This window comes from Galleria mellonella, unplaced genomic scaffold (genome assembly GCF_026898425.1).
Source record: "Galleria mellonella isolate WM207_F2 unplaced genomic scaffold, CSIRO_AGI_GalMel_v1 utg117, whole genome shotgun sequence".
Taxonomy (NCBI): Eukaryota; Metazoa; Arthropoda; class Insecta; order Lepidoptera; family Pyralidae; genus Galleria; species Galleria mellonella.
This window is the reverse complement of record NW_026441980.1, coordinates 2,786,137-2,813,498: the sequence shown is the minus strand read 5'-3', so window position 1 is coordinate 2,813,498 and position 27,362 is coordinate 2,786,137. Positions and strand designations below refer to the sequence as shown.

General features: G+C 31.8%; 2 protein-coding genes across 7 annotated transcripts in view; both read right to left on the bottom strand.

Moving 5' to 3' along the window:
• The window catches only part of LOC113511819 (uncharacterized), a 108,928-nt gene extending 88,702 nt beyond the window's left edge, over nucleotides 1-20,226 (bottom strand). The window contains exon 1 of the mRNA XM_052895259.1: nucleotides 19,428-20,226. Coding sequence (XP_052751219.1) covers nucleotides 19,428-19,802 — 375 coding nt within the window. The 5' untranslated portion in view covers nucleotides 19,803-20,226. The remainder of the gene's footprint in view (nucleotides 1-19,427) is intronic.
• A 5,009-nt stretch (nucleotides 20,227-25,235) lies between these two features.
• The window catches only part of LOC128200780 (uncharacterized), a 151,450-nt gene continuing 149,323 nt past the window's right edge, over nucleotides 25,236-27,362 (bottom strand). For all 6 annotated transcript variants that reach the window (XM_052895298.1, XM_052895296.1, XM_052895294.1 and 3 more), the window contains exon 13: nucleotides 25,236-27,235. In XM_052895298.1, coding sequence (XP_052751258.1) covers nucleotides 27,135-27,235 — 101 coding nt within the window. In that variant the 3' untranslated portion in view covers nucleotides 25,236-27,134. The remainder of the gene's footprint in view (nucleotides 27,236-27,362) is intronic.

The following is a 27,362-nucleotide window of genomic DNA, read 5'->3' as shown; positions in this document are numbered from 1 at the left end:
ACTACTGTGTTCTTGTTGACAAAATATATATTGGTACATATTCGTATACATATTTTTTTTGGTGAAATTTACTTTCTAGTTTTGAATATTGAGTAAATATTTTAGAAACGGATCCCGTATCTACAAATATTGTTAGCAGATAGAACAAGCGCAAGATAAGAACGTGTATTATATCACGTATACAGCAACTTCATTAAAAATGCTAATATCAATTTGCTGTTACATATTGTGTTAAAGTGTGCAAAGAATTTTTAGAACATCAAGTGTTTCATAATTCAAAAATAAATTAAACTGAATCTCAATTATTCACAACTTTATCATTGTGTAATAATAATAAAGTTGTTGTATAATGTAAATAGAATACTAGCTGACCAAACAAACGCCGTTTTGCCATATACATTATTTCTAGTAAATATTTTGTTAGTTAACAAATAAGTAACTTTTTGTAAGTATGTGGGGTGTCTTCTATGGATGAAAGATTTTTTATGTTAAATCATAAAACAATATTAAAACTAAAAAATATCTGTGGAGGGTCACCCCTATCACGTAGGACTATAAAAGTAACTTTTCTAAATGAAAAACAGAAAAAAAAGTAAATATAAATTTATCATAATCTAATATTAATAGGGAATGAGTTTTGGGAAACGAAGAGCGTGAGTATCTTAATAAATGTGAAAGTTTTGATGATGCATTCGTGCATTGATATGTCAACTGATTTATGGCGTCACGAAATTCGGTAGTGAAATTTAACAAATTAATGTGATTAATGAAATCGGCGTCAAATTCAACAGTCTCTAATTAAAGCAACACCAATGAACGAATTCCTTATGTTTATTTCAATACGATTGAAAACTAGTCATTGAATTTATGTAACTTACTGTTTGTACTTACGAATAATACCAGCATTTTGTTAATTAAACGCTTCCTTACGAGTTCAAATGATGTCATTAAATCTCAAGAATATAGTCTACTCTCTTTTATGGTCTATGCCGTGCCTTGGATCTGATAAGGAAACTGCACATAAACGTAAACAAGGAAATGAAAATGAGAACTTTTTACTGACAGTGGGAAAAGTATGCATTGCAAACAACTTTTTGTATACCTGCTATTGTGCAGTCAAATTTCTATTAAAAACTTGAGTATCTTCGTAGACGATAAGAACTTCATTGGTATATATATTTACAATTCAGCTATCAGATAAGATTACATTATTTATTGACGTCGCATTCCTAACTGGTTGGATTTCGTTAGAATGTTTGCATATATTATTGTACACATGTATAATACTGAAGTGTTGTAAAAAAGTATGATATTGCAATATATATAATAGTTAATGGCTTGTAAAAAGATAGTATAATCTATACATTGAATGAGCTAATAAATTTGTTTTTACAAATATTAGAATTTAGGTTAGATATTTATATTTTGTCTAAGCTAATAGTATAAAGAAGAAAGATTTGATTTTTTTATTGTTTGTTTGTAATGGATAAACGCAAAAATTGTTTAATTGAGTACAAAAATTCTTTTCTTTTATTAAAAAAAAAAAAGGCAATTAGAGACTTTAGACCTAATCGTCATTTAAGATCAGGTTAAATAAAAAAAATTACATCGTTATTAGTTAGTTTCTATTGTGAAAATCGAGTGAGTTTACGTACATGGTACGTTAGAAAGCGTGGGCGATCCGATCAGCAATTAATGGCAACATTGGTGTACATTAGAGATGTGTTTCTTTTCTTTGCTACTTGCTATTGTTCTATTGCTAGGTTTAATTAGTGGCGAAAGTCTAACGAGAGTGCTTCGAGAAAGTTCATCACATCGCTGTGTCCCGCTTGGTATTGTGCATCTTTTTATGTTACAACACTTGTAACGCAATTAGATGATGTTACGATGTAGTAATAGTGTTTTGTAGTTTTGCTTACGTCTAGTGTAGTCATATGACTCACATGTTTGAATGAATGTGTGAATTTTAAAACAAACATTCTCTAGTTTCGTCTATTTCTCGTAGTGTGTATCGATGTGTGTGTTGAATCAATGAATACGCGTTAGATATTAATTCAGATATTGAAACTAAAACAATAAAATTTGATAACTGCATTATTGAGGTTGTCAATGTAAAATTGCATTTCTACTTGCGGTTTTCACGCACCGTGCACTTTATTGATGATATCTTACAGTTTATTAGTAACAATGTTTTCATTCATGCTATTTGATTATGTAATGCAATCATTTCTACTAACTATTCAATTAATCACATCTTGCACAATAATTTGTCCATCAACAAAAGTGAAGAGTAATTTGCAACACATGAAACTGATTGATGATGTGACGTCTTAAATATGTAACTTGTGCAATTGGATATACATTCTATTGTCACAAATGTTTTATTTATGTTCAGAGCATATTACAATATTTAGGCGATAACAGTAAATAAACAGTTTAAATCTACACAGTATTATTGATGTACAAACGATAAATGAGGTCCTTATCGATATTCTTAGAACGCAAGGACAAAAAGAAGCTATTCGATTTATCATTCAGCTCAGTAATTACAACATAATTAGTACTTAATGATAGTAAAGACTTGCGGCCTCTTTGTTCAACATTTCTCACGGTTTAAAGATTGTATTTTTTAGTGTTTCTTCGTGATAGCCAATAATTTCAAACAAGAATCGATTACATCCACGATATAATATAGTAGAATGCTTAATGGTTAAAGAAATGTATGAAATTATTAAGTACGCAGGAAGAGAGTGAAGTGGTTTCATTTATACGGGGAATAGATTGAATTAAAGCAGCAAAGGGCCCCTCGAGTTCGTTTGACGGGATCTATGTGCTGTGCACACATCAATTTAGGTAATTGAACAAGTTGCCATCAGTGACCATGGCCATTATGTTAAAATGTTGGATTTTAAAACATAATATAGACTTAAGCAGATAAGTATTATATTTTTTTCTCTAAGAGCATAAAGAATTTTTTTCACTAATTTCTCCAGTGTTATTATTATTGTAATTAATACAATTGTATTTAAACCATATTAAGGCTTATAGATGTGCATTAGGTTTACAAAATTACGTTTCAATAATGCTACAAAGTATTATTGAAAATCAGAATACAATACATATCTATAACCAAAGACCACTGAACGCTCATTTATGCTGTCAGCATAATAGCCTGTTAGACCTCTTTGAAGTTACAGTACAATTGTGTTTACTAACATAACAGTTCGTAATCATCGTAACATATAAAGTATCCATGTACTCGAAAACAATTGCATGCAGCACAATCTTAACAATTTTATTGCATTACCTGAATACTAATTCTGATCGAGATAAGAAATCATCTAGATAAACAATTTGCGTTTACAATAGTTTCCGCATTTTGATCGTGCGAGGGAAATGAGGAAAAATGATATTAAGTGCCGCCTGTTAAGAGTGATCGTTATGTGAGGGAGCATCACACACTTTCACTCCATTCGAGATTTCCATCATTGCACCAACTTTCCAATACAGATGTGCAAAACCGTGGTGATTATTTCTTTGTGCTTTGCTTAATATGCGACGTCATGCACAATCATGTTTTAGCATCGGGAAAGTTTACTGAACTAGATGCGTTTTGTGGATAGCGAGCCGTGCCTACTGGAGGCGATGTGGCATAATATTGTTTGACGAGTGAAACCGACTCGTCTACTTTGTTACCGCCGTGTTGAGTCAATTGCATGTCATAAGCAAATGAATTATCTAATTATACTGCCGCTGGTCGGAGCTCTTTATTATGTTGACCATTACCCATTAGTGCCTTGTTCTGTCATTTTGTTTATTATAATCATAATGTCTTTACAATTATTACGGTTGTAAAGTACAAGATTAGTAATGTTTTGTTAACTAATCTATTCAGTAAGTCTTTATGAGTATGAACATTGTAGGACGTCGACTAAAGTCATTTTAATAATAGTCTTCTAGAAACTGAAAAAGAAGAGATTAATCATTTCCACTACAAGTAGTCAATGACGATTTATCAATGAAACAATAATGCGGCTAATGATAATATCCTATGTTATTCAAGGTTTTTTAAACAATTTCAATGCAAGTAATTATGATCAGACATAACCTTTGAACATGATTGTTAGTGACTTAAAATTTAAATAATGACAACAGTAAGACACAAACGTTTTATAAATTGTGCTCTGAATAATAATATTGAACTAACTGATGTCATGGTTGGAAAGGGAGTGAATGCTGAAAAGATTGTAAATAACAAATAACGATGAAAGAATGATAAAGATATACTAACCTGATGATCGGAATAAGAGCAGGAATATGACAAGATAAACATAGGTTTATAAAAAATAGGTTTTTCCTTATTTTTCCTTGATCTACACAAAGTTTATATTGGTACACGTAGAGCGATTATTTCTTATTTTCTATTGGCCAAACATTTAAATAGTCTTTGTCTAAATTATCATATTTTAAAAAATAGTGAATATTTGTGGTCTTACTTCCATTTAGTGGGGAATCTTACTGCAGTAGAATCATTTGCTTCTACGGAGTCACCACTTAAGTCAATATGCGGTTGTGGTATCTTAGACTTCTTTTTATACTTTAATACACAATTTAGAGATGTTAAATGGTGGTGTGGTAGTATAAATCGTTTTGAACAAAGTTATTTACACTTTATGTCAAATCTTACACCGCTCAGTGTTTAAGATAAGTTAATTTTCATGAAAAACGTTAACATATTTAAAAAAGGTAAGTCTTATTAGACAAATATCTCACAGACATATCTTAGAATATTTTGCAATAATTACTTATCCACAATAAAATAAAAAAGTTCCAAATTAGACCAATAATGTAGACATCAAAACTGTTGAACTTGGCAGTTCTTTCATATTGCATAATAGTTGTACAACAATATAAGGACACGTGTCACAATATACTTTAAAATATTTCTCCGTTATGATATTTGTCATAGCAATACCTATCTTTGACTAAAGCCAAATGGCACACGTCCAGAATTATAAATATGAATTTTGCGTACCTGAATTATTCAGGTACAGAAGAAGTCTAGTCTAGATATATTTAGTCCTTTGCAGACACGAGTGAACATTAATTAGAAATACTAAAGGGCTTGAATAAACAATATGTCAATAACAAGTCTGCAGAGCGTATCACTACGAACGTACCTGTTAAATAAATAGATAAAACCGCTGGATATACAGTATCATTTAGTTGCAAACTAAACAGGGATTGATACTTAATTTTTTTTTTGTAAATACATACGCGGATATTAAATAATTTTATTTTGCAGAGATTGACAATTTTTTTCAGTCAAGTTACGTTCGCAATTAGAGCTAGTTACACACAAAACAGGGAGTCAGTGGATGCAGGTGGCTCAAGACCGGTCCTTATAATAGTCTATAGGGAAGGCCTATGTTCAGCAGTAGATGGGTAATGGCTGAGATGATGATGATGATGATGATGACACAGAAAACAGCCATATAAACCTGGTATGCCCATAAGAGACGGCTTCCTTTATGATTACCACATTTTATATCATTTTATTATATAGCTTACAGCACTCATGAAGACGAATCTAAAGACTATCTCTTTATTAAAACACATCGATCCGTTTTGGCTACACGTTGCGTCTACGTACATACACAATTGATGACACTCGAAGATGATTCATTTTTTGATTAAATTAAAATATTACACGTGATACGCACATTTTTCTTATTATAGTACCGTTACAGTCAGTTACCGTCAAAACAAACGAGCGAAAGCCTTCAATACAAGGCTGCGGCTACGACCGATATCTGCAGCATATGGCCACCATTAACCTATAAAACAAGTACGTTGTGCTCTGCAAAAAAAAAAAATAACAATTTTAATTGTGATAAAATAGATTGACAAACGATGTGATGTCATAGACACATTAGATTAAAAACATTTGAATATAGAACGCGAAATCGTATATACGAGTGGAATTTGCTTCTCAGAAGCGGTTTTTTTGTTCCGCGATAGCTCAAATTAATATGAGACCAATACAATAATAAACTTATAAATTTTAAAACGTATTAGAGAACAAGTATATTTCATTCCATAAAAAAAAAAAAAACACCGACTTCCATCGTGACAAATCCAGTTATTTTGATTTAAAAACTGAACTACCGAAACAATTTCGATAAATTTATATGAGACCAATCCAAAAGTGTATCTTTTTAGATAAAAAAAAAAGCATATTCCAAACTGTTCTATAAATGACGGAGTTCTGAGATGACAAACATGAAAAAATATAACCGAATATAACCTTCTACTATATTTGAAGTCGGTAGATTAGATTTAGAATTAGCAAAGTTATCGGTAAAGATAGCTACCAAAATATAGCCGAATTAAGAAGCTCCTTTAGAATATTGTTTAAAAAACTATAAAACCTTTGAAGAGTTCACGCCTTCTTCATAATCGCCATAATAATACGTCACTTACTCATAACAAATATGATTACTTAGAACCAGTCCGGCCTTCGCGAAGGTGAGCTCCTGGGTGGAATTCATTAACGGTCGTTAATTAGTCTCCATGCTTTAGATTATATCTCAGAGTAGCTTTTCGCAAGATCGGTGGACTAAAAACATGTTGATCAAATGGAAAACATGTTTGATTCTATACAAACAAAATGGGAAATGAGTAATGTAATACAACAAGCGGTGACGTTAGCTTGTTGACACTTTCAATTCTAAAGATTTCTTAACACGATAATATCAGTAACGGATTATAGATGAGAGAGGATAAGGTCAGTTCAAGTAGTTCATTGTAACGAATCCACCAAATATTAAGCCACGATAATTTCCAGAAGGATCACGATGACCTAACATGGTATATATAGGGGGGAAAGGGATTGTTAGCAATGAAAACAACCCCATTGCTAGCAATATGCCCTATAAGGTCGACCTCCACGTAGTTCCCCCTGGGAAACATCGTGAACAATTCTTGTTGAATTCCTGTACCTGGTCTGAGAGATGTCACATAAGAACTTGTGCTTTGTACATCTGTTAGCAAAATTAAAATTTACATTTGAACCTTCTATGAGAGTCTTATAGAGAAAAAAGGACTACACAAAGTTTTTGCTAGATTCTACAATACTGGGGTTCTTCAAAGTGGATACATTAAGGTTTATTCGGGGTCGGTAACGATCGCACGTCATACCCCTAAGGTTGTAGGCATCCATAGGCTACAGTAAGCGTCTACCATCAAACCGACTGTATGTTTGTTTGCCACTTGTATGTTTTTCACCAGAGGGAGACTTTGTACAAAAGTCGATTGCTTGTGTACCTCTGTCCCATTCGTGCTATGTTTCGGTTTGAAGGGATATGGCGTGAATTTACAGGGTACAGAGGAATAATATCTGAGTCCTTAGGAATGGCAACGCATGGGGGGTATCATGGGCGAAACAGTATACTCTTTTATGTCCATGGTACTGCTCATGTCTATAGGCGACGGTTACCACTTTTCATCAGGTGGGCCGTCGGCTTGTTTGCCATTCTAAGTTGTATAAAAAAAACTTTCGTGGTAAAAAAAAACTACATTTTACTTGCACTTATTGAAGAGCCTATCATGGTTTTTCGAACAGATAGGTAAAAAACTATCTTCACTGATATGGGTCATAGGAACATTTGTGACGACACCACCGTATGCACATCGTCATTTGCACGTTTTGTATAATATAGTGATTTATATACAGTCGGTGTAGTCGCGAACCTTGCAACCAGCTGAAGGTTACATCCTGACTCGGAATGATTCATTTAGTTTCCTCGACCGTCTTTTCTATGTGTATTGTTATGATACTTTCCTTATTAACTGCACTGTCTGGCCCCTGGGCGCCTTGAACAGGGTTGCCACATGCGATTTTTGATTTTTTTACGAGAATTATTTTCAACAAACTCATAGGACCTGAGGGGAAAAGGGATTGTTAGTAATGGAGACTTAGAATCCCATTGCTAGCATTCCCATTGCTAACCCAACCAGGTCGACCTCCTCGCGGTTCGTCCTGGAAACTATCATGGTTAATTCCTGATGAATTCATCATGATGGGCTACCTGGCCTGTTTTCATTCTCATCTATCACCTTTCACTGGTGCTCAGCCAGCGTATCCCGTTAGCGCAGGCGGGGTTATCATACCATTTTCACCCATCAAAAAAAAATTTCATAGGACCTTTGTAATTTTTCGTAAACAATCAAATTTTGTAACAACACACCGATATAACTTTTACTAAATAACCACTAAGTACTATGGACAGCGAAAATAACATTTCCATTTGCTATAACATCACTTCGTCAATATTTCAAATTACCCATAAAACTTTATCTATAGGCGATTGTTACCAATTAAATAAAAAAAGTAAAAAAAAAACTTTCCAAAATTTTTACCCATAACCAAGATATTTTTTTAAGTCTAAATTAAAAAAAAAATAATCTGACAACGCTACTTGAAAACTCAAAAAATATAAGGAAAGTAAATAGATAATCTTGGCAGTAAACAAGTGGACGTGACAAAGTTACAAAGAGGCGAATTTAACGACACCTCATTTGTTAAAATCCTTCAAACCATATATAGACTATACGTTGCGGCAAAGATGTAAACATATTTACATATATACACCTGAAAAACATTACTCTTCCTGCTTGCACAGTTGGGTAAAAACAAAACCTTGGCTGCGGTAGTTTGCGTTGCGTTTTGAACGACTAGAGGACTTTCATTGTGGTTTTTTTCCATAGAGATAGTTCTAAGTCAATAAAAGGAGACAAGGATCAATTTCTTTGTACTTTCTGTGTATGTTACGCGATATCTTTAGCCAGGTGTAAACCTATTTCGATATATTATGTAACGATTAAAAAAGTTCTTTATTTCACAGCAAAATCCTGATCGAAATTCGAAAGAATTATATAAAAGCAAATTATATAAAATACGATTTTAGTTCTAAATTTATATACGAAATATCTCATTCTCATCGTCCATCGTTGCATTTCATTTTTAAAATAAGAATAGTAATATTACTAGTCTATATTATTTTTCTCTTGCTGTGTACTCCTGACATAGAATGGACGACCCTTTCCTTTTCTTAGGTGTTGTAAGAGGCGACTAAGAGAATTTAATAGTCGAGGGATGGGCAGCAGCGTTCTTCTTAAAACATCACCAAAATCTTAATTTGCCAACGCACCTGCCAATCGTGACAACTACTGACAAGATACCCCTCCACCCAACTTATGGGGAAGGCATATGTTCAGCAGTAGACAGTTAATGGTTGATATGATGATGATGATGATTATGATTGATTATGTCAAACAAGCAAAATATAATTGTTTTCTACAAGAAATCGAATACAAACTCAGAAGATACTTAAAAGTCAATTAAAATATATTTTTAAATTTGGAATAGCAAAAAATAATACAGAACGGAACACCACACAGGCTGCGAGTTCTCCCATCTGTCCGTATTTATTTCCAGATTAAGGCAAAGGAACCACATTTAAAATGCCATAATCTAGACTGTTAAAGAAATGAAATTTATCAACGTGTCACTAAATAGTAATATAGAATTATTAATTAATTAATTCTACAGTAATTTTCTTTGTTTCGTTTAAATTTATAACTTATTAATAATTAGTTATGAATAATGTAAATTGCTACAACTAAATAAACATTGAATATTTATGCTTTCAAAACATCTTGTGTATGACTAATGTATACCTTATCTTTTCTCTTAAGTACCATATCAAATATTTGTTGTTTTACTGGAGAGATAAAGAATTGGATATTATATATCCGATTCCTCATTTAACACTACTGAGTTAGTTCTCAATTTAAAAACGAGAATTTTATAATACTGTTGGCGCTGATGATTGTTGAGACATGGTGGAGTTTGGAATTCACATTTACAAGTTAGAAATACACGTGTACTACTTCCACAAATTTTCATTTAACTATATTTTACGATCGGACCGGTTTCGACGTATTAGGGACTTTTCAAAAGTATTAAAGGTCAGAAATCATATAATAAAAATATAGTTAAATAAAAATCTCTGGAATCTAGTACAAGACTGTTTTAACTTATAAAGGTTGAAGTATTTTATAATTTACAATCGACTTCAAAAAGAAGAAGGTTTTAAAGTCGATTGTATTTTGTTTATGTTTATTACCTCTTAACTCCGACAGTTGTAAACCCATTTTGGATTTTTTTTCAAATAAAAAAAAGACATAAACCAATCTATCCCATAGAAATATTATCAAAATCGATATTTTCATACTGACAATCCTTTACACCCTACTCGAAACGGTTTACTCCCTTATTGCATCTTCAACCCAAATACTAATTTGACAAAAAGGACTTTGTTTTTTTTTAATAAGTTTTTAAAGATCACGTCCCAACTTACATAATTTGTGTTTTGGTAAATAATAATCAAAATCTTATGACCGAGCCCATGATCTTTAGCTGTATAAAAACATGTCTTTGCCAATAAACTTTTTGTTGCGGACGCGCTTGGACAGATTATATGATCGACGACCCAAAACCGCAATAAGGTTTGAATTAAAAAAGTTAATTGAAGCGTATTGATTTACTTTTTTTATTTTAAAATCTATGTACCAGTCTAACCGGTTTAGCTTATTAGGTATGCATTCCGAAATAAACGCGAATAAAAGGCAATAAGTGCAATTGTTCCATTGGATATTTTTTAATGGGTGATAATGGAATGGTGGCCCTGAATGCGATGTTGGTATATCGGGTATCAGTGAGGGATGACTAGTGAGGAAAAAAGCAGGTTAATTAGCTAATTGTGATAAATTTCACAAGAATTAATCAAGACGGTTTCCAGGGAGAACGGTGTGGAGGTCGACCTGGTAGAATATATTGCTAGCAATGGGGCTGTTAAATCCCTATTACAAACATATTTCATAACAATTTGTTAAAATGTAAAAACTGGTATCAGGAATACAAGTTTCCACGTGTTATCAAAATCGTTTTCGTATTAATCTCGTGGGTGTCGTAAGAGGCGAATAAGAGGAACCTAATGGTGATCGCAGCGTCCCTCTTTAAACATCACCAAAACCTTACAGCGGTTGCCAACACGCCTGTTAAGTACAGAAACTACTGGCAGAACCTTTCTTATGGGGGAGTGCTCAGCAATGGATAGTTAACGGCACATTTTTTTTTACAACACGGGGGGCAAACGAGCATGCGGTTCACCTGATGATAAGTGACTACCGTGATCACTCACAACACCAACGGCATTGCAGGTGTGCTGCCGGCCTTTTAAAAAGGAATATACTCTTTTCTTAAAGGATATATTGTCGTATCGGTTCGGAAATACTGCTGCTGGAAGTTGATTCCAAAGAGAGGTTGTGCGTGGAATAAAGTGCCTTGAAAAACGCACCGTGGAAGATCGCCACTCGTCCAGATGACATATGATGATGGTTACGATTGATTTTGTCAAACAAAGCAAGAGACCTATGTTCAGCAGTGGACGGTCAAGACGGCTGATATGATGACGACGACGGTTAATAGGGTATTTCTTTGAACCTTTGTCTGTACATTGCTTTATATATTTAGGTAAAAAATAAATCACGATCAGTCCGGTAGTATTTACGTGAATAATCCAAATTTTCGATACAGTGTCGCATATACTATTATATACACTCATAAACAACATTTATAAAAATATTTCATGTAAAGTAGATGACGGGCGCTTGATAAAACGAGCATCTACATACATACAACAACAAAAAATGCAAATATCATTTCCTTTATTATACTCGTAGCATTTACCGTGTTGCGATGGAAAAGGAAGTATCCTTAGGAAATGGGCGGCAAAATGGTCTATTGTGTGAAGAAGGTTGCGCCGATGTGTAGTGTGTACAAACAGACCGACCGTGGCTTTTGGTAATTGGTGAAAATGTAAAGTTAAATTGGGAATATTGAGAGCAACCGAATGTACTTCGATGTGTTAATGTTCTTAACATTTTAAATCAATGTAATTTATTTAGATAATCAACAGCTTATTTCAGCCGTTTACTGCTGAACATAAGCCTTCCCCATAAGGGGAGTTTTGCCAGTAGTTGCCACGCTTGACAGGCGGATTGACAACCGCAGTTAAGCTTTTTTTTATTATACAACTTAGAATGGCAAACAAGCTGACGGCCCACCTGATGGAAAGTGGTAACCGTCGCCTATAGATATGAGCAATACCATGGACATAACAGAGTATACTGTTTCGTCCATGATACCCCCCATGCGTTGCCATTCCTGAGAACTCAGATGTTATTCCTCTGTACCCAGTAAATTCACGCCATATCCTACCCTTCAAACCGAAACACAGCCATGCAAACACAACTGCTTCACGGTTGAAACACGAATGGGACAGAGGTACCTAAACAATCGACTTTTGTACAAAGTCTCTAGAGATATTTCAAGAGGGACGCTGCCGCCCATTTCTTGTTCATATGTTCCCATAGTCTCCTCTTAAGACAACCACGGGAAAGGAAGAGGTGGCCTATGTCGGGATATATTTATTACAATGAAATCTGGTATACACGTATTACATGGGATGAAGTCAGTAAACATATCCCAGCTACGTGGATAAAGTCAAGAGTAAAAGCTAGCATGTTAATGTAACATAACATTTTCAATCGAGGTTATTTACAGACAGATATTCTTTATTGTTTCCTCCAAAAGATAACAATAGTAAACTTATTATAGATACAAACAATTACAAGAAATAATCATAATGAGAAAGCAATGGACGACCTTATCGCTAAAAGCGATCTCTTCCAGGCAACCTTTGGATGGAGATTTGGATAGTTATTTAACACTTTCAGACAGTGTAACTTAATATTTTCAATTGATATATTTTAAATTTTAAATAAATATACAAATAATATAATGGTTTATAGGACAGGACTGTACTGTAACACATAATGAGGGAGATGTACCTTCAATGGTGGTTTATAAATGGCTGTACGATGGCGATGAAATAAAGTTTGTTATTAAATTTGATTACATTTTGTGGTGAAGCGGTTAACGTAGTCTGGTTTACCGATGGTTACGGGTTCGATGTCGGCACAATACATTAATGTGTGTTTGTTTTAGTCTAGATATTATTTACGTGTATAATATGTAAGTCCAAAAAAGTATGTATTTAATTGTCTAGTATACATAGTATAAACTTAATTTAGAACTAAAAACTCTGTGTAAAATTAATTCTGAAAAAAATATTAACTTAAATTTTTGTAAGAAAAAACCAACTTCAGTTGTGGCAGTTATTTTTATTTAAAAACTTAACTACTGTAATAACCTCTTTTGTTATAATTTCTATGGGATAAATACGAAAGTATATCATTTCAGATAGAAAGAAAAAAAAATCAAAGCTGTTTATAAATGACGAAATTATGACAAGAAATGAGAGCCTCCCTCTTTTTTGAAATCGGCTGAAAATAAACCGAGAACAGTTGCTAAACAAACAAAACAATATTTTATAACTTCGCTTTACATGTTTGCTACTTACTCATCATTAATATTAATTGTAGACTGTCAGTCTCTTTGTTTGGTTGTAGTCTATGAAAATTCCACATTTCCAACATAATTAACGAATGATGTCAGCACTGAAACATTCTTTACTTTCAGCCACTTGTGTTAATATACGCACGCTGTGACCAATGGGTTTATCACGGCTAGTAACATTGCCACTTCGCATTGTCAACTTTGTTCTGTGAAGTCACCTTGAGTGTTGCAGCAAATGTTAACTAATGATATTTTAAAACGCTTTTCAATTTACTACAAACAGGAGAAGGTTTTCAAATTGACTGTCTTTTCAAGAGACTGACTCTTTACGAAGAGATTTCAAAAAGGACATTTCTCAATCCTTAGTAATATTATAAATGTGAAAGTGAGTTTTTTTGTTACCTTATAGCGTGTTAACAGCTTAACCAATCACTATAATACTTGGTGCACTACATATGATGAAAAAGGATATATAATACATTTTATTCCAGTTAGTAAACATATCTCGGTCACGTGGACAAAGTCGCCGATAAAAGATAGTTCTATGCAATAATTTTAAGCGATTTTAAAATTAAAGTTCTAAAGTTAAAAATAAAGGTTCTCAATGCGATCGATGCGATGCGTATTTAAAAAATAAACTAAAAAGGACCTATTAATATGACGTTATTTTTAAACAATTTCAAAATCTTCCTTTGATTTCTTAATTCAAATATATTTATAGCGACTTAATTAAGAACGTTCTAAATTCAACAAAATTTTTTAAATGGCTATGAAACGTTCTCAGTTCAAATGTATTTCTAAACGTCTTTAAAAAGTTTTTCAATTCGACTGTATATTATAGGGGCTTCAAAAGGCAGTTGGTTTTCAGCCATTTTTTTTTTTAGTATATTATGCAATATTTTTAACAAATCAATGTCAATAATTAATTTTAATGGAAAATGTTTACTTCTGATTGACATTGGTTTTTCTGCGAAAGAAAATCTTTAATATTATTATTTTACTACGTCCCAAAATAGCGAGATGACTTTTAACGTAATCAAATCGGGTTCACATCGATTAAATGTCAAATATAAGGTAATGTGACGTCCACTTGACGTCTACTCTATTCAGTGTGATTTCAGTTTGATCCCATTGATCGAATACATAATGATTAAAAATCATGACATCTACATTACAAATAATAATAATATTAATTACAAAGAATAAGAGTTTTTTTTTGAACGCGCTACTCCATGGAACTCTCAGTCGGGTTTCAAAAAATCTTTTTAATTTGACAGGTCACTCCTTAAAAAAAGGAAATACCATCATGTCATCATCACCATAAAGACTACGAGTGAAGCCGCGGTATACCGTTTAGTCAAGTAACATAATTGTTTCTATACATAGAACTAAAAATAAATGATGTGAGTTAAAAAATATGTAGTTATTTAAAAAAAATATGTGAGCGTTCTTCATAATTTAAGTATTAAACATAGCAATAGAAGTCAAAAACATATTTGTTTTTAGAATTTGTAATTGACTATATTTTTTGTTACTTCGTGTGATCCCGGCAAAGAATGGGTTACACTTTGTTTTCCCGTGAGTGTTGTAAAAAGCGACTAAGGGAATTTAATGGTCGAGAGGTAGGCAGGAGCGTCCCTCTTAAAACATCACCAAAACCTAATTGTTAGTAATGGGGACTACCAGTTGCTAGCAATATACCCTGTCAGGTCGACTTCCACGTGGTCCCCCTGGAAACCATCGTGCTGGTTCATAATTTTTTTGGGTCTGAATCTCCTTCATTTAAAAGTAGATTGAAAATACATTAAACTTTAATCATATAGTAGAGAGAGACTTTGTACAAAAGTCGATTGCTGATTCATCAACCGTTTTGTGTTTGCATGGCTGTGTTTCGAAGGATGGAATATGGCGTTAATTTACTGGGTACAGAGGAGTAACACCTGAGTCCTCAGGAATGGCAATGCATGGGGGGTATCATAGGCGAAACAGTATACTCTGTTATGTCCATGGTACTACTCATGTCTATAGGCGACGGTTACCACTTTCCATCAGGTGGGCCTTCAGCTTGTTTGCCATTCTAAGTTGTATAAAAAAAAATCGCTGTGATTGTTCATCAGGCTGGCCCCATAGGCATTGCATTATATTCTGTGATTGCCCATAATGTTGTTCAAGTCTATAGATAACGGTAATTCTTTTTATCAGGTGGACCGTCAGATTGTTGGCCATTTTAAATACTGTGAGATTTTTTTGTCGACTACATTACAAGAATATAAATATGACGGCTATAGACCGTCTAAAATTTTAATTCAACACTTATATTATTTATCATTATCAGTTCTGCTCTTCAAGGTTTATTTAAATTGACTTATTATCACTAATATGTAAAGAGGATTTATTAGTTCAAGGTTGCCGTTATCAAATACCTTGTGAAAGAAATGTCACGTACATTTTCTTCAATTACCCAACCATCTTATACATGTATATGATTACAATATTTATTGTTACATATAATATTAATTCTGCAACAACAATTTTTTTAAACAACATGCTCCTAATATAACCAAAAAAAAATTCCAAAATGTCAAAATTTACCGACTGGGAAAAAAGTAAAAGCCGTCTTCATTCCATATAATATGTGTATCCAAATTTCATAGTATTCGTTAAGCCGTCAACAAGTTATAAATTAACTAAAAAACTCACTTTAACATTTATAATGTTAGGTGGTATATTTATAATACTAGGTGGTCCCGGCCACCTCTTCCTTTTCTGTATGTATCGTAAGAGGCTAATACGGGAATTTAATAGTAGAGAAATGGTAACAGTATCCCCTTTAAAACATCACCAAATCCTAACTGCGGTTACTAACCTGCCTGTCAAGCGTGGTAATTATTGGCAAAACCACCCAAGGAGGAGGTTCAGCAGTGGAAGTTCAGCAGTGGACAGTACGGCGGATATCATTACTATCATCATCATCTAGGATTATAAAAAGCACTTGTATTTAGTTTTTAATATAAACAAAAAATGCAACCGAATCGATAACCTCTTTCTTTTTGGGGGGAAAAGGGGTTGTTAGCAATGGAGTTTGACAGCCCCATTGCTAACAATAAGCCCTATTAGGTCGACCTCCACGTGGGTTCCCCTAAAAACAATTATGAACAATTCTTGTTAAATTCGTCACGATGGGCTAACTGACCTACTTCATCCTCACCCATCATCCTTCACCTGTGCCCCGCCGGTGTATACCAATAGCGCGGGTGGGGTTACCATTACATTATCAACCATTAAAAAAAAAAACCTTCTTTTGAAGTCGAATGAAAATGAAAACCTCTTCCTTTTTCAAGTTGTTTAAAAAGAAAACATTCCATAATCTGTGGTCTCAAAATCTAGAAACCACTGCTGTAGTGCTATTATCTTAGGCAAAATGCCAGACAGTGAAATTGTGTGTCACTGAGGTGCTTTAGAAAATAGGTAAACATGCTCATGTGCCAAATATGATAACAGAGGTAATTAATCTTATTTAATTGTCTAATTGTGTTGTAAAGACACGTTTGCTTATAACATAACAGTGCTATTGTTTAATAACATAGTTGTATAATAAAGATACTTAATGTTATAGAATTAACATATTGTGCTTGCATGGCTCTGATTTGAAAGGTGGTATATGACAGTAAATTATTACTGGTACTGCTGTATGGTCTCCATGTAGAATAGGTCAGCCTTCCTTTCCAGTAAGTGTTGTAAGAGGCAATAAAGTTAACTTAATAGCCGATGGATGGGCAGCAACGTCACTATTAAAACATCACCAAAATGAATTGTGATTGCTAACCTGTCTACCAAGCGTGGCAACTATGGACATAAACCTCCTGATAGGAGTAGCCTATGTTCAGCAGTGGACAGTTAACAGCTGATATGATGATTAATGTAATAGAATGGTACAAGACGGTTGCCTTTTGTAGCAAATGATGCCTAGTTGGAGTTTTCCACTTTCATCAATTACTATAGATGAAATGAAGGTGACATAACCAGTTTCAAGCCCAGGTCAGCTGTTATAATAATTACTTATGTATTTTTATTGAAATTTTAAGGGAACCTTAGACTATATTTGAAGAGAAACACAACTGCATTTGTGGGAGACAGATAGTTCATCTTGTCCTGCCTGCTCCACCATTTGACACTAAACAAAATATGGTTTAAATAATCAAATCCCAGGCAATAAAATTAACCTCTCGGTCATAAAAAATAAACCCTCCTGCAAATGGATTTTAATTAATAAATAGAAGGATACCCTTAATTGCTCCCTTCCAATGGGCTACAGCAGAAAACTACCCGTGATAGAAATTAAAAGAGACAATTACACTGAGAAAATAATGGCCTTATCAGTAAAAGTTATTTACTTTTTAAACTAAAATACTCCAAAAGCAAAGATACATTTAATAGACATTTGAAATATATATATATATATATATATATATATATATATATATATATATATATATATATACCTGTCTCCCATTAGGGTAGGCAGAAACAATTGAACGCCAAATGATGCGATTCAAACAAACCTCTTTCGCTTCTTCCAAATTCATCAATCTTTTCATACATGCTACTCCAATTACAAAGATATATTTAATATATATGTTGAAATATTTATGTATTAGGGATTAATTTAACCACAGACTATCAAGGTAGAATGTAATAAAATTACTCATCAATTGATGATTATATTAATTTAAAATAGGTATATATAAAAACATGGGATATTCCATTTAAAGAAAACTATGATAAATTGCAGGTAGTCTCTCCAAAAGAATCAACATCAAAGTGGACACAGATGTCATTTGGACTGGAATGGTTACCAATATAGCATTGACATGAAGGTTTTTGCTAACAAAAGGTAAACAGATATTATTGCTTTTAAAATATATATTCATTTTTAAGAATGTTTATATCTATATATGTAAATTGGGAATTTTATTAACTTACTATGTTTGTCATTTTGCATGAGATGAGATACTGTGATACAAAGCATCACACTCATCCTGAAGAAGACTTTTGGATAAAGTTCAAACAATTGTTGGAAATGACAAAAGTATGTTTGTAAAATTTCCATCATACATACACATACATATATATAAACAAACATTGGTATAGTTACAATAGAAACTGAAAAATAATTTTAATATTTACCAAAATAAAAACTATCAATAAGATATATTGAAGGAACTTTGTTATAATAATTACATGGTATTAAGAATTTTAAATACTTGTATTTAGTTTAACTCTAGATAGTCAATAGTTTTTATTATTTATAAAGTTATTTATAACTTGTATAATTCATATATTTTATTAAATTTACTTTTTTAATACTAGGTTGTTAAAAAACTGCACTAAACAGATTGTTTATAAATAGCAGCTTCTTTTTAACTAATAATACTTAAGAGTAGGTATATAAAGAATGGTTTGAATTTAGGGTAAACTGCAATTTAATAATATTAATTAATGAGGGTAAACTAAATTAATTTTATTAAGTTGCAATCTAAAATTAATTGATGGAGGTAACTAATAAAAAATAGTAATGAAATACTAATGCTTCCAATTTCTAGAACACTACTAGGATTTAGTAAGTCTAAATAGTATTGACAAAATATTTGCATTGATAGATAAGTTGGTAAGTATAAGTATTAAGTATAAGTATTGGTAAGTACTTATAAGTTGGTTGAAGTAAGGTGATAAAATAAATGTGGGAAAATAAAAAAAAAACATTGTAGGTATTTATAAAATCCATTCTAACGTTGCTCACTGACCTATCATGTAACTTTTCATATAATTACAACATCTTAATGCATTGATATGCAGTAAGGAATGAGTTAAGGGCACTTACTTTGAAAACTTCGGAGAAGAATCCGGTCCCGATTTTCTCGAGGACAAAATCGTCAAAGGGATACAACGCGGCCACCGCCGTCCTGAGCGCAGTGCACGAGGAACCCGTCACTCTTCTGTCACCAAGTCTTTCACAATCCTCACTAACACTTGACTCCTTATCACACTCCTCATCACAACACATCCCACGCCTCGTTCTGGCGCCATTCTCCTCCCTGTATCTTCTCCCAACGTTAGAATGTGGACCGCGAACATATCGTCCAGCCTTCGCCGTCTCGTCCAAATTTGTGAAACTCTCTGCTATTTTGAGCACTTTAGTTGGCTTACGCCTCTCGAACCTGCTCCTGGTCCCGTCCGGCAAATAGTCGTGTTGCATTATAGCCGAATAGGATGATCAGTGTACTCCACGTCTATCCCGCATCGAACATAGTGTCCCGCGATCAAGTGTCCTCTATACACGAAAGATACCCCAATTGCAGCATTTCTAATGTTCGCACAACAATACTAACTGGCGGTACTTGAAAATATGTGAAATAACATTATAATCACACAAAAAACTAAGTCGATCCCTGACTGTCACTTTCACATATTTCTAAACATCCTCGTTTTTGTGGCACAGCTTTGAGTTTCTTTCGTTTTATTACAAGCACTTGAGGTAGATTGTCGATTTTGTTTATTATGCGGTAAGTGTTCTTTCAGATAAACAATCCAATTGACCAACGACGCGCGTACAACAAGCAAAGTAAAGAAAGCAAGCAATAAGCCAAGCAACATCAACTACATGACATAACTGACGGCAAGGTTGGCAAAAGCGCGGTTTGAGTATTTTGATATTGGCAATATTGTTAACGATGCGTTCACATAATTTTAAAAGTAAAGAGCATCTAGTTTATGATAGTTTGTGTTCATTATAACGTAACAATATAATTTAGGCGCAGCAATCAGGTTTTTTTTAATTAATATACGGGAAGAAAATAAATCTATTTCTGTTATATAATATATTCCAAATAATTTACACATTGCCAATATAAATTAACATCTGAAAGAACATAATTTTAAATTTATATTTGATTCCACTTGTTGTAAAAAATAATGTTATAACCTAATTTTATGTTGATAACGCACTTGTAAAATGTATTAATTTTTGTATTTAGAGAATTTTATCAAGCAAAATACACATAATTTTTATTTATATATTTTTTATGTATATTTTCAGGTTTTCGTACACGCTGCCACGGAGTTAAACATTTTAATACTTATGTTTAAAAATTAACACTTCAGCCGATAATTGGCTGATTATATTAGAATTTTTATATAGCAGTTTTATTGTATTAAATGACATCGTGTTTAAAAAAAGCAACAGAAAATAGACACGGTTTTACATTCCTAGTAGTAATTTTATATTTACCAGGCTAATAATTGTTAAAGAATCAAAAAATTACAATATGAATGAACATAAAATTGCTATAATCTAAGAAAATTACAAAAAAAAAAAACTTTGAAAGACATTACCGTAAAGTGTAAGTTAGATAGAAAGTAACGATTTTACTTCATTGCTAAACGAACGCTGCCAATGATTACAAATAAATTTGAACGCAGCGATTATCTGCGATTTAATTTTAGCGGTGTAGCGAATATATATGAATTTGTTATTCGAATACATAATTAGTAATTAAAATTAAATTAGTAATATACAAATTTTTGTATTCGAATGATTTTACTCATTAGTAATTTGATCTAAACCACTGATTACGGAAAATATCCTTTCCCAGTATCCACTACTTTAGCAGTGATGGTTTTTTTATATATTCTTTATTGCACAAAAACATACAGTAACAACAATAAGTTAATAAAAATGTTAGCAAAGGCGAACTTATCTCTAAAAGAGATTTCTTCCAGTCAACCTAACGCAGTGGCATAGGAAGTAGTGAGTGGGCAGTAGTAGTGCAAGACAGAAATTTAAATAAATATTTTTTTTTTAATTTTTTAATTTAAATAATTTTTTTTTTTTTTTTTTGAGAGCTGATAAGTATCAACAATTGCAAATTTTTAATAGATATACTAAAAATTAACAAAAACTCATTATTCCAATAGTCGACTACATTTGCACCGACTCGTATATGAACACCTACTAATGAATAATTTTAGCAGTATACTGCTTCTACTAATCGCTAAAATCAAATACAACTTTTATTCATAATCATGAATAAAATTTGTAGTCGAATGAATACAATTAGTAGTCGAATACATAGAATTACTAGTTCAGTTATTTGTAAAAAATAAATAAATTATTCGAATCATTGCTCAATCGAATAATTAGTCATTAGTAAATTAGCGAATCGCTATTTCATTTACAGCAATTTGTAGTATTCTATGTAAAGCGATGTATCCGGAATGAGGTATGATTTGGCGTAGCATATGAAATTTCAGTTAAGAGATGTGAAATATTCCATGTCAGAGGATTTTATTGTGTTTGGTACGTTGTACGTCCTGTAGAATTTTCTTTCTCATCGGTTAATTAGTTTTCGAGGTATGTGGTCGAAGGTAGCTGTATTACTGTATACTAGTTTAAGGTATAGGATACGGCCATGAAATTATAAGGTACCGAAGTATAAAACTATAGTCCTTAGGAATGGCTTACTTGAGAAACACTATGAGCTTCACTGTCTACACCTTTGTATATTATACTTAGTCTATGGTCTACAGTAGATTTTATGATATACATGGTACCCACTGCTCATGTCTATAGGTGAGGGTTACAATCATCAACTTGTCGGACATTGCAAGTCGTATAAAATGTCTTCAGTTCAAATAAATAAAATACCATTTTAAATTTCGCTGTTTATTATAATCCATGCTGACGACTATGTACTTAATTAGTTAATGTATCTATATCACACAATGGAAACATAACGATGTAGTATTTTTTTTTCACGGAAATCATCGGAAAAAACCGATTAACCAAATTGATTTCCACATAAGTTCCGTTTCCACAAAGAAATAATCTCTGTTACATTATAAAATAACAATCGCTAGCTTCATTATTAATAACTGTCTAATAACTATTAAAAATTTAACGCTCAATAGCTATAAATACAAATATATTATTGCTGTCGCGATTTTATATCTAATTTGATCTTACCTACATACATACATTGATCTCAAAATGAGTATTCGTTTTTTACTTATCTAAATTCACTCTTAACTAACCTTATTCGTATTAGTATTGCTTGATTAGGGAAAACGTTGAATTCCCGCGAAAACAGTTGTAACAAATAACTAGTTTTATAGAAGCGACCATCAAATGGTGCGTTTGTAACAATTTCTCGTGCTGTTATTATCGGGAGTTATTTGTTAAAATAAGATCTACAAATCAAAATATACACAAATAAGTCACTAAAAAGTAAAAGATAAATAAGAAACAGTGTCAATTAATTATGCAAGAGTTTTAGGCACCTATATATATGTACTATTTTTTCAGTAAAGATATTAATTAGGTATAACATAAAAATATAGCTAAATTATTCTAACTATTATAACGTGTTACAATAATTTTGTACATATTACTAAGCTTCTTTTGTATTTTTGTGTACTAAAGAATTATTATAATTAATAAGTATAATATTAAGCGATCCATGAGACAAAACAGTAGATGATTTTACTATAAAATGAAGTAAATTATCTTTCGGATCCATTATATTATTAATATAAATTAATCTTAGATTATAAAATTAATGTATACATAGTTTGTAACAATGAATATACATTACTTAAAATATTAAATTATTTATAAAAAAAAAAGATATTGAAATTATAAAAAATTTAGCATTATAAGTTGTTGATACCTATAGTTAGTTTAATCGTCGGATATACATATAAATAATTATACGAAGAACAGTTGAAGAACATTGGTTGGAGATTATTGTATTATTTTCATCTAAATAGTCTCGAAACTTCTATAAAACCGTTGCAACAAGAAATATTATTCACAACCATCCGCATCGACTCTATCAACCATTTTCAACTATTTGAAATGTTTCACCTTAATACTATTGATCTATTTCATCACATTTTCACATCCAAAGTATTAAAATAAAATTCGGAAGAAATAAACATATAGAAAATTTTCCTAATACACGTCCAAAGTTTTTTTTTTTTTTTCATTTATTGTGACTTTGGCGAACGTCCAAAGTGTTAAAATAAAATATGTTTTTTTTTTTTACTAATACACATATGCATCCAAATATTTGTATAGGTATAGAGGGTATAGATGACATAAAATTGTTTTTTATCGACTGTTGATTTTTTTTTGTATATAAAAACAATTTTAGTATTTGGATTGAAATAATGTATATAATTTTTAATGATTCCTTAACTATTTATTATATTTTAGTCTCTACGTGTTATTTATAAAAATCTTTAGATTATCAAGTATTATTTTTTTTTAAGAAAACACGAATTCGTTGGAGTGTTGGACATATTACAAGTATAAAATCTTAAAACGCTTGTTTAAGTTTAATTGGTGATATTTTCTAAACCAAAAATTGCGTGATGTGGGCATCTTAAAAAGGTTAAAATTAATCAAGTCTATTTAGTCTGTTTAGTCCTACGTTATGTCTTTTATTTATTCTTATGTTTTTGGCAAAAGCAGTAAATAACACAGATTTTGACTACAATTTTTTAAGTTTGTTAACAAAAATTTTATTTACACCCCAACAAAAAATGAAAGTGCTATTGTCTTTTTAATACTTTTATAGTAACCGTCGTATTGCTTATTGACATGTATAAGAAACTCTTTACTATGTAATAGGTAATTTATATTCGATCAGTAATTAATACATATAAATTCGACAATTATTAAAGATTTCGTAGAGCACATTAGAATTTAATGTAGCAATCAAAGTTTAATTATTATAATAAATTATTTATTATATTCCAAAATTAATCTTAAACAAGCGCCTTTAGAAGTAGTAGGTATCTAAATACAAATTGTGTACTTAAAGGCATATCCTATAATAGCAAACAATTGTGATAGCCGAAAATGGCTTGATATTTTCTGTCAATCTTCATTATTTTATAATTTAAAAGTGATTAGTAAGCTATCATAGGTGCTGCCTCTGTTGAGCGATTTAAGAACTAAAATTACTTTATTTTTATTTTAAGCAATCGTAATTAAGTTCGCGCAGTGTTTGCTGTTATAGGAAATTATCACCTGATTTCTGTGATACCTAATTGTGCTTATATATATATCATTTTCATTATCTAAAATATACAATCACTTTATATGTATATATTACGGGAAAAGCTAAGCCTCGGGCTGAATAGAGATTTTATTTATGTATACAAACTTACAGTAGCGGTCATTATCTAGCTAATGCTATATTTTTTAATAATTGTATAATTATGTATTGTACAAAGGCTGAAGAGATTCTTTGTGATTTATTATAAAATCTATGTAAATTCTATTGCAATATAACTATACTTATTTTAGCTTTAACCGTAATTTATACAAAAGATACAGTAAAAAATTTAAATGTCCGAAAGATGTATTTAAATAAAAATCATTGGTTGATCAGCTTTTCATCAGATTGCTCTAAATACATATTTTTTTAAGTAATTTAATATTTAGTAATGTTTTTTTTTCATTAATTCTTTAATAAGGAGTGTACATACTACACTCCGTTCCGAAGTGAGGCCAAGTTAGACTCGTCTATTGTCAAAGATAATTGAATTATTTTACTTTAAGAAAGTAAGCATTAGTCACTTGGAGCCCATTAGAGGACTAAGTATGCATGAAGATTAAAATGTATCTATTTTTCTACCTAATATGTATCATAAATGTGAAAGTTGTAAAAATGTTTTGATGTTTATATATTTGTTAGTCACTCACGCTTTGACAGCGAATGGATTTGAATGAAATTTGGTACATATTTGGTACATGAGTAGGTTATATTCTAAGATTCTAACGTGGGTATCACCGCGGAAGTTAGTAGTTGTGTAAATTGCATTGATCAACCAACGACTGACTCATTAGGTACAGTTTAATTTGTATAAATAAATAAAATTAAAATATCCTTAATAGAAATATGTAGGTATGATACAAAAAGCTTAAATAACTTTTTGCTAGCTTGCTTTATATATGTATTTAGGCGATTCTTGCTATCTATGATATATTTATTATGAATGTGTTTATTTTATCTATGACATACTTTTACTTTTTTTACATGACAGAGTTAACAAGTACTCAAAACGAAGAAGATTTTATTAACTTAGAAAAAGTTATTTAAAAAAAATAAAAATGTATGAAAATGTTGGTAGTGAAATTGAAGGTAATATGTATTAAGAACTTGACATCTGTATATAATTATTAAAATTACATTAAATTAAAAAAAATGTCAATGTTGACAAAATGATATAAAATAAATATGAGTGTGGACTCTTTGGACAAAAATTTCGATATACAGTTTTCCAAAATATCCCGTAATATACAGTAAAAATATAGTAGAATCGTGAAACTTTTTTGAATGGATGAAAAAAATATATAGGTAGATAAATAATTATATTATAATAGCGATACTAGCGCCACCATTAGTACGTGCATTATAACATGATTCAGGTAATTGTATGTTTCTCTTTTATACTAAACAAGTACAGGCACCGTCTGATGGAAAACGGGTTTACCGTAGTTTATGGATGCTTGTAACTCTAGGGATGTCACTTTAAAAATTCCAGACAAATTATCATATTGAAGACTAGGCAGCATGGTCTCCGACATTAGCCTGTTCCACTACTGAACAAACGTACTAAAAAAAAAATGTAGGGATTCACGCGCGCCTTTTCGACCTTTAAGAAATCTTAATACGGCATTTTTAAGAACCAAATAATAATCTCTCATTGGTATCTGACTAGTGTGTACTAATATTGGAATTATTATTTAGATAGAGTGTCTCCATACAAATGCTTCGGGAAAAGGGGATCAACTTTTTTAAACAAATTGCGTGACAAATAGATTGTTTTATAACTTCTATATTTGTTTTGTCTTGTAAATTCTGCACCTTTTTAATGCGCAAAAACTTATTTTATTTATTAAATAATTAAAATAAACACATCAAGATACATTGTGTGCGTAAGTATATAGAACATTAATAAAAAAACGAGTCGTTAATTTGACAATTAGCTGATAAAAAGTTGACCTGTTTTTTAAGGCTCGATGCTCTATCTATATAATTTAAGGTTTCAGGGTACTATAGAAATACTATCTATAGCTTTAATAATTAATCACCCGCGTCATTCTGGGGGAAGGAATTGTTATCAAAGGGGAGATTAGTTATCATTGCTATTAATATAGGCTATCAGGTCGACCTCCACGCGGTTCCTGTTGGAAACCATTGTGACTGATTTATCGTTGAATTCGTCACGATGGGTTAACTGGTCTGCTTTTTCATTTCACCGATCGTCCCTCACTGGTGCCCCGCCAGCGTATACCGATAGCGCAGGCGGGGTTACCATTCTATCATTATCCATTAAAAAAAAAAACCCGCATCATTCTACAATGCACGTAATTATACTCAATACAAACAATACAGGTAGAAGTTAACTAGAACGCTTAAAAAATTAATTTTGTTTCTCCTACATTCTCTTCCAGTCCTATTAAATACTATAATTACAATGGTAGGGATCTAAAACGATTGTTTGTTTGTGCGTCGAATCATCTTGGTATTATGAAAAGTATTATAATAGTTGCTGAAATTGTTAATGGTGATGGTATCCTTAACGGCGGCTGGTGATTTGTTTGATCTTGACATTCTCCTATGGACAAAAGCGAAAGACAGTCACAAATTAGATTCGTAGTAACCTATACTATTCCCACACTTTGAAAGATGAAAAGAAATGATATAAATACGTATTGTATAAGAAATCCACATGAGTGTTTGTT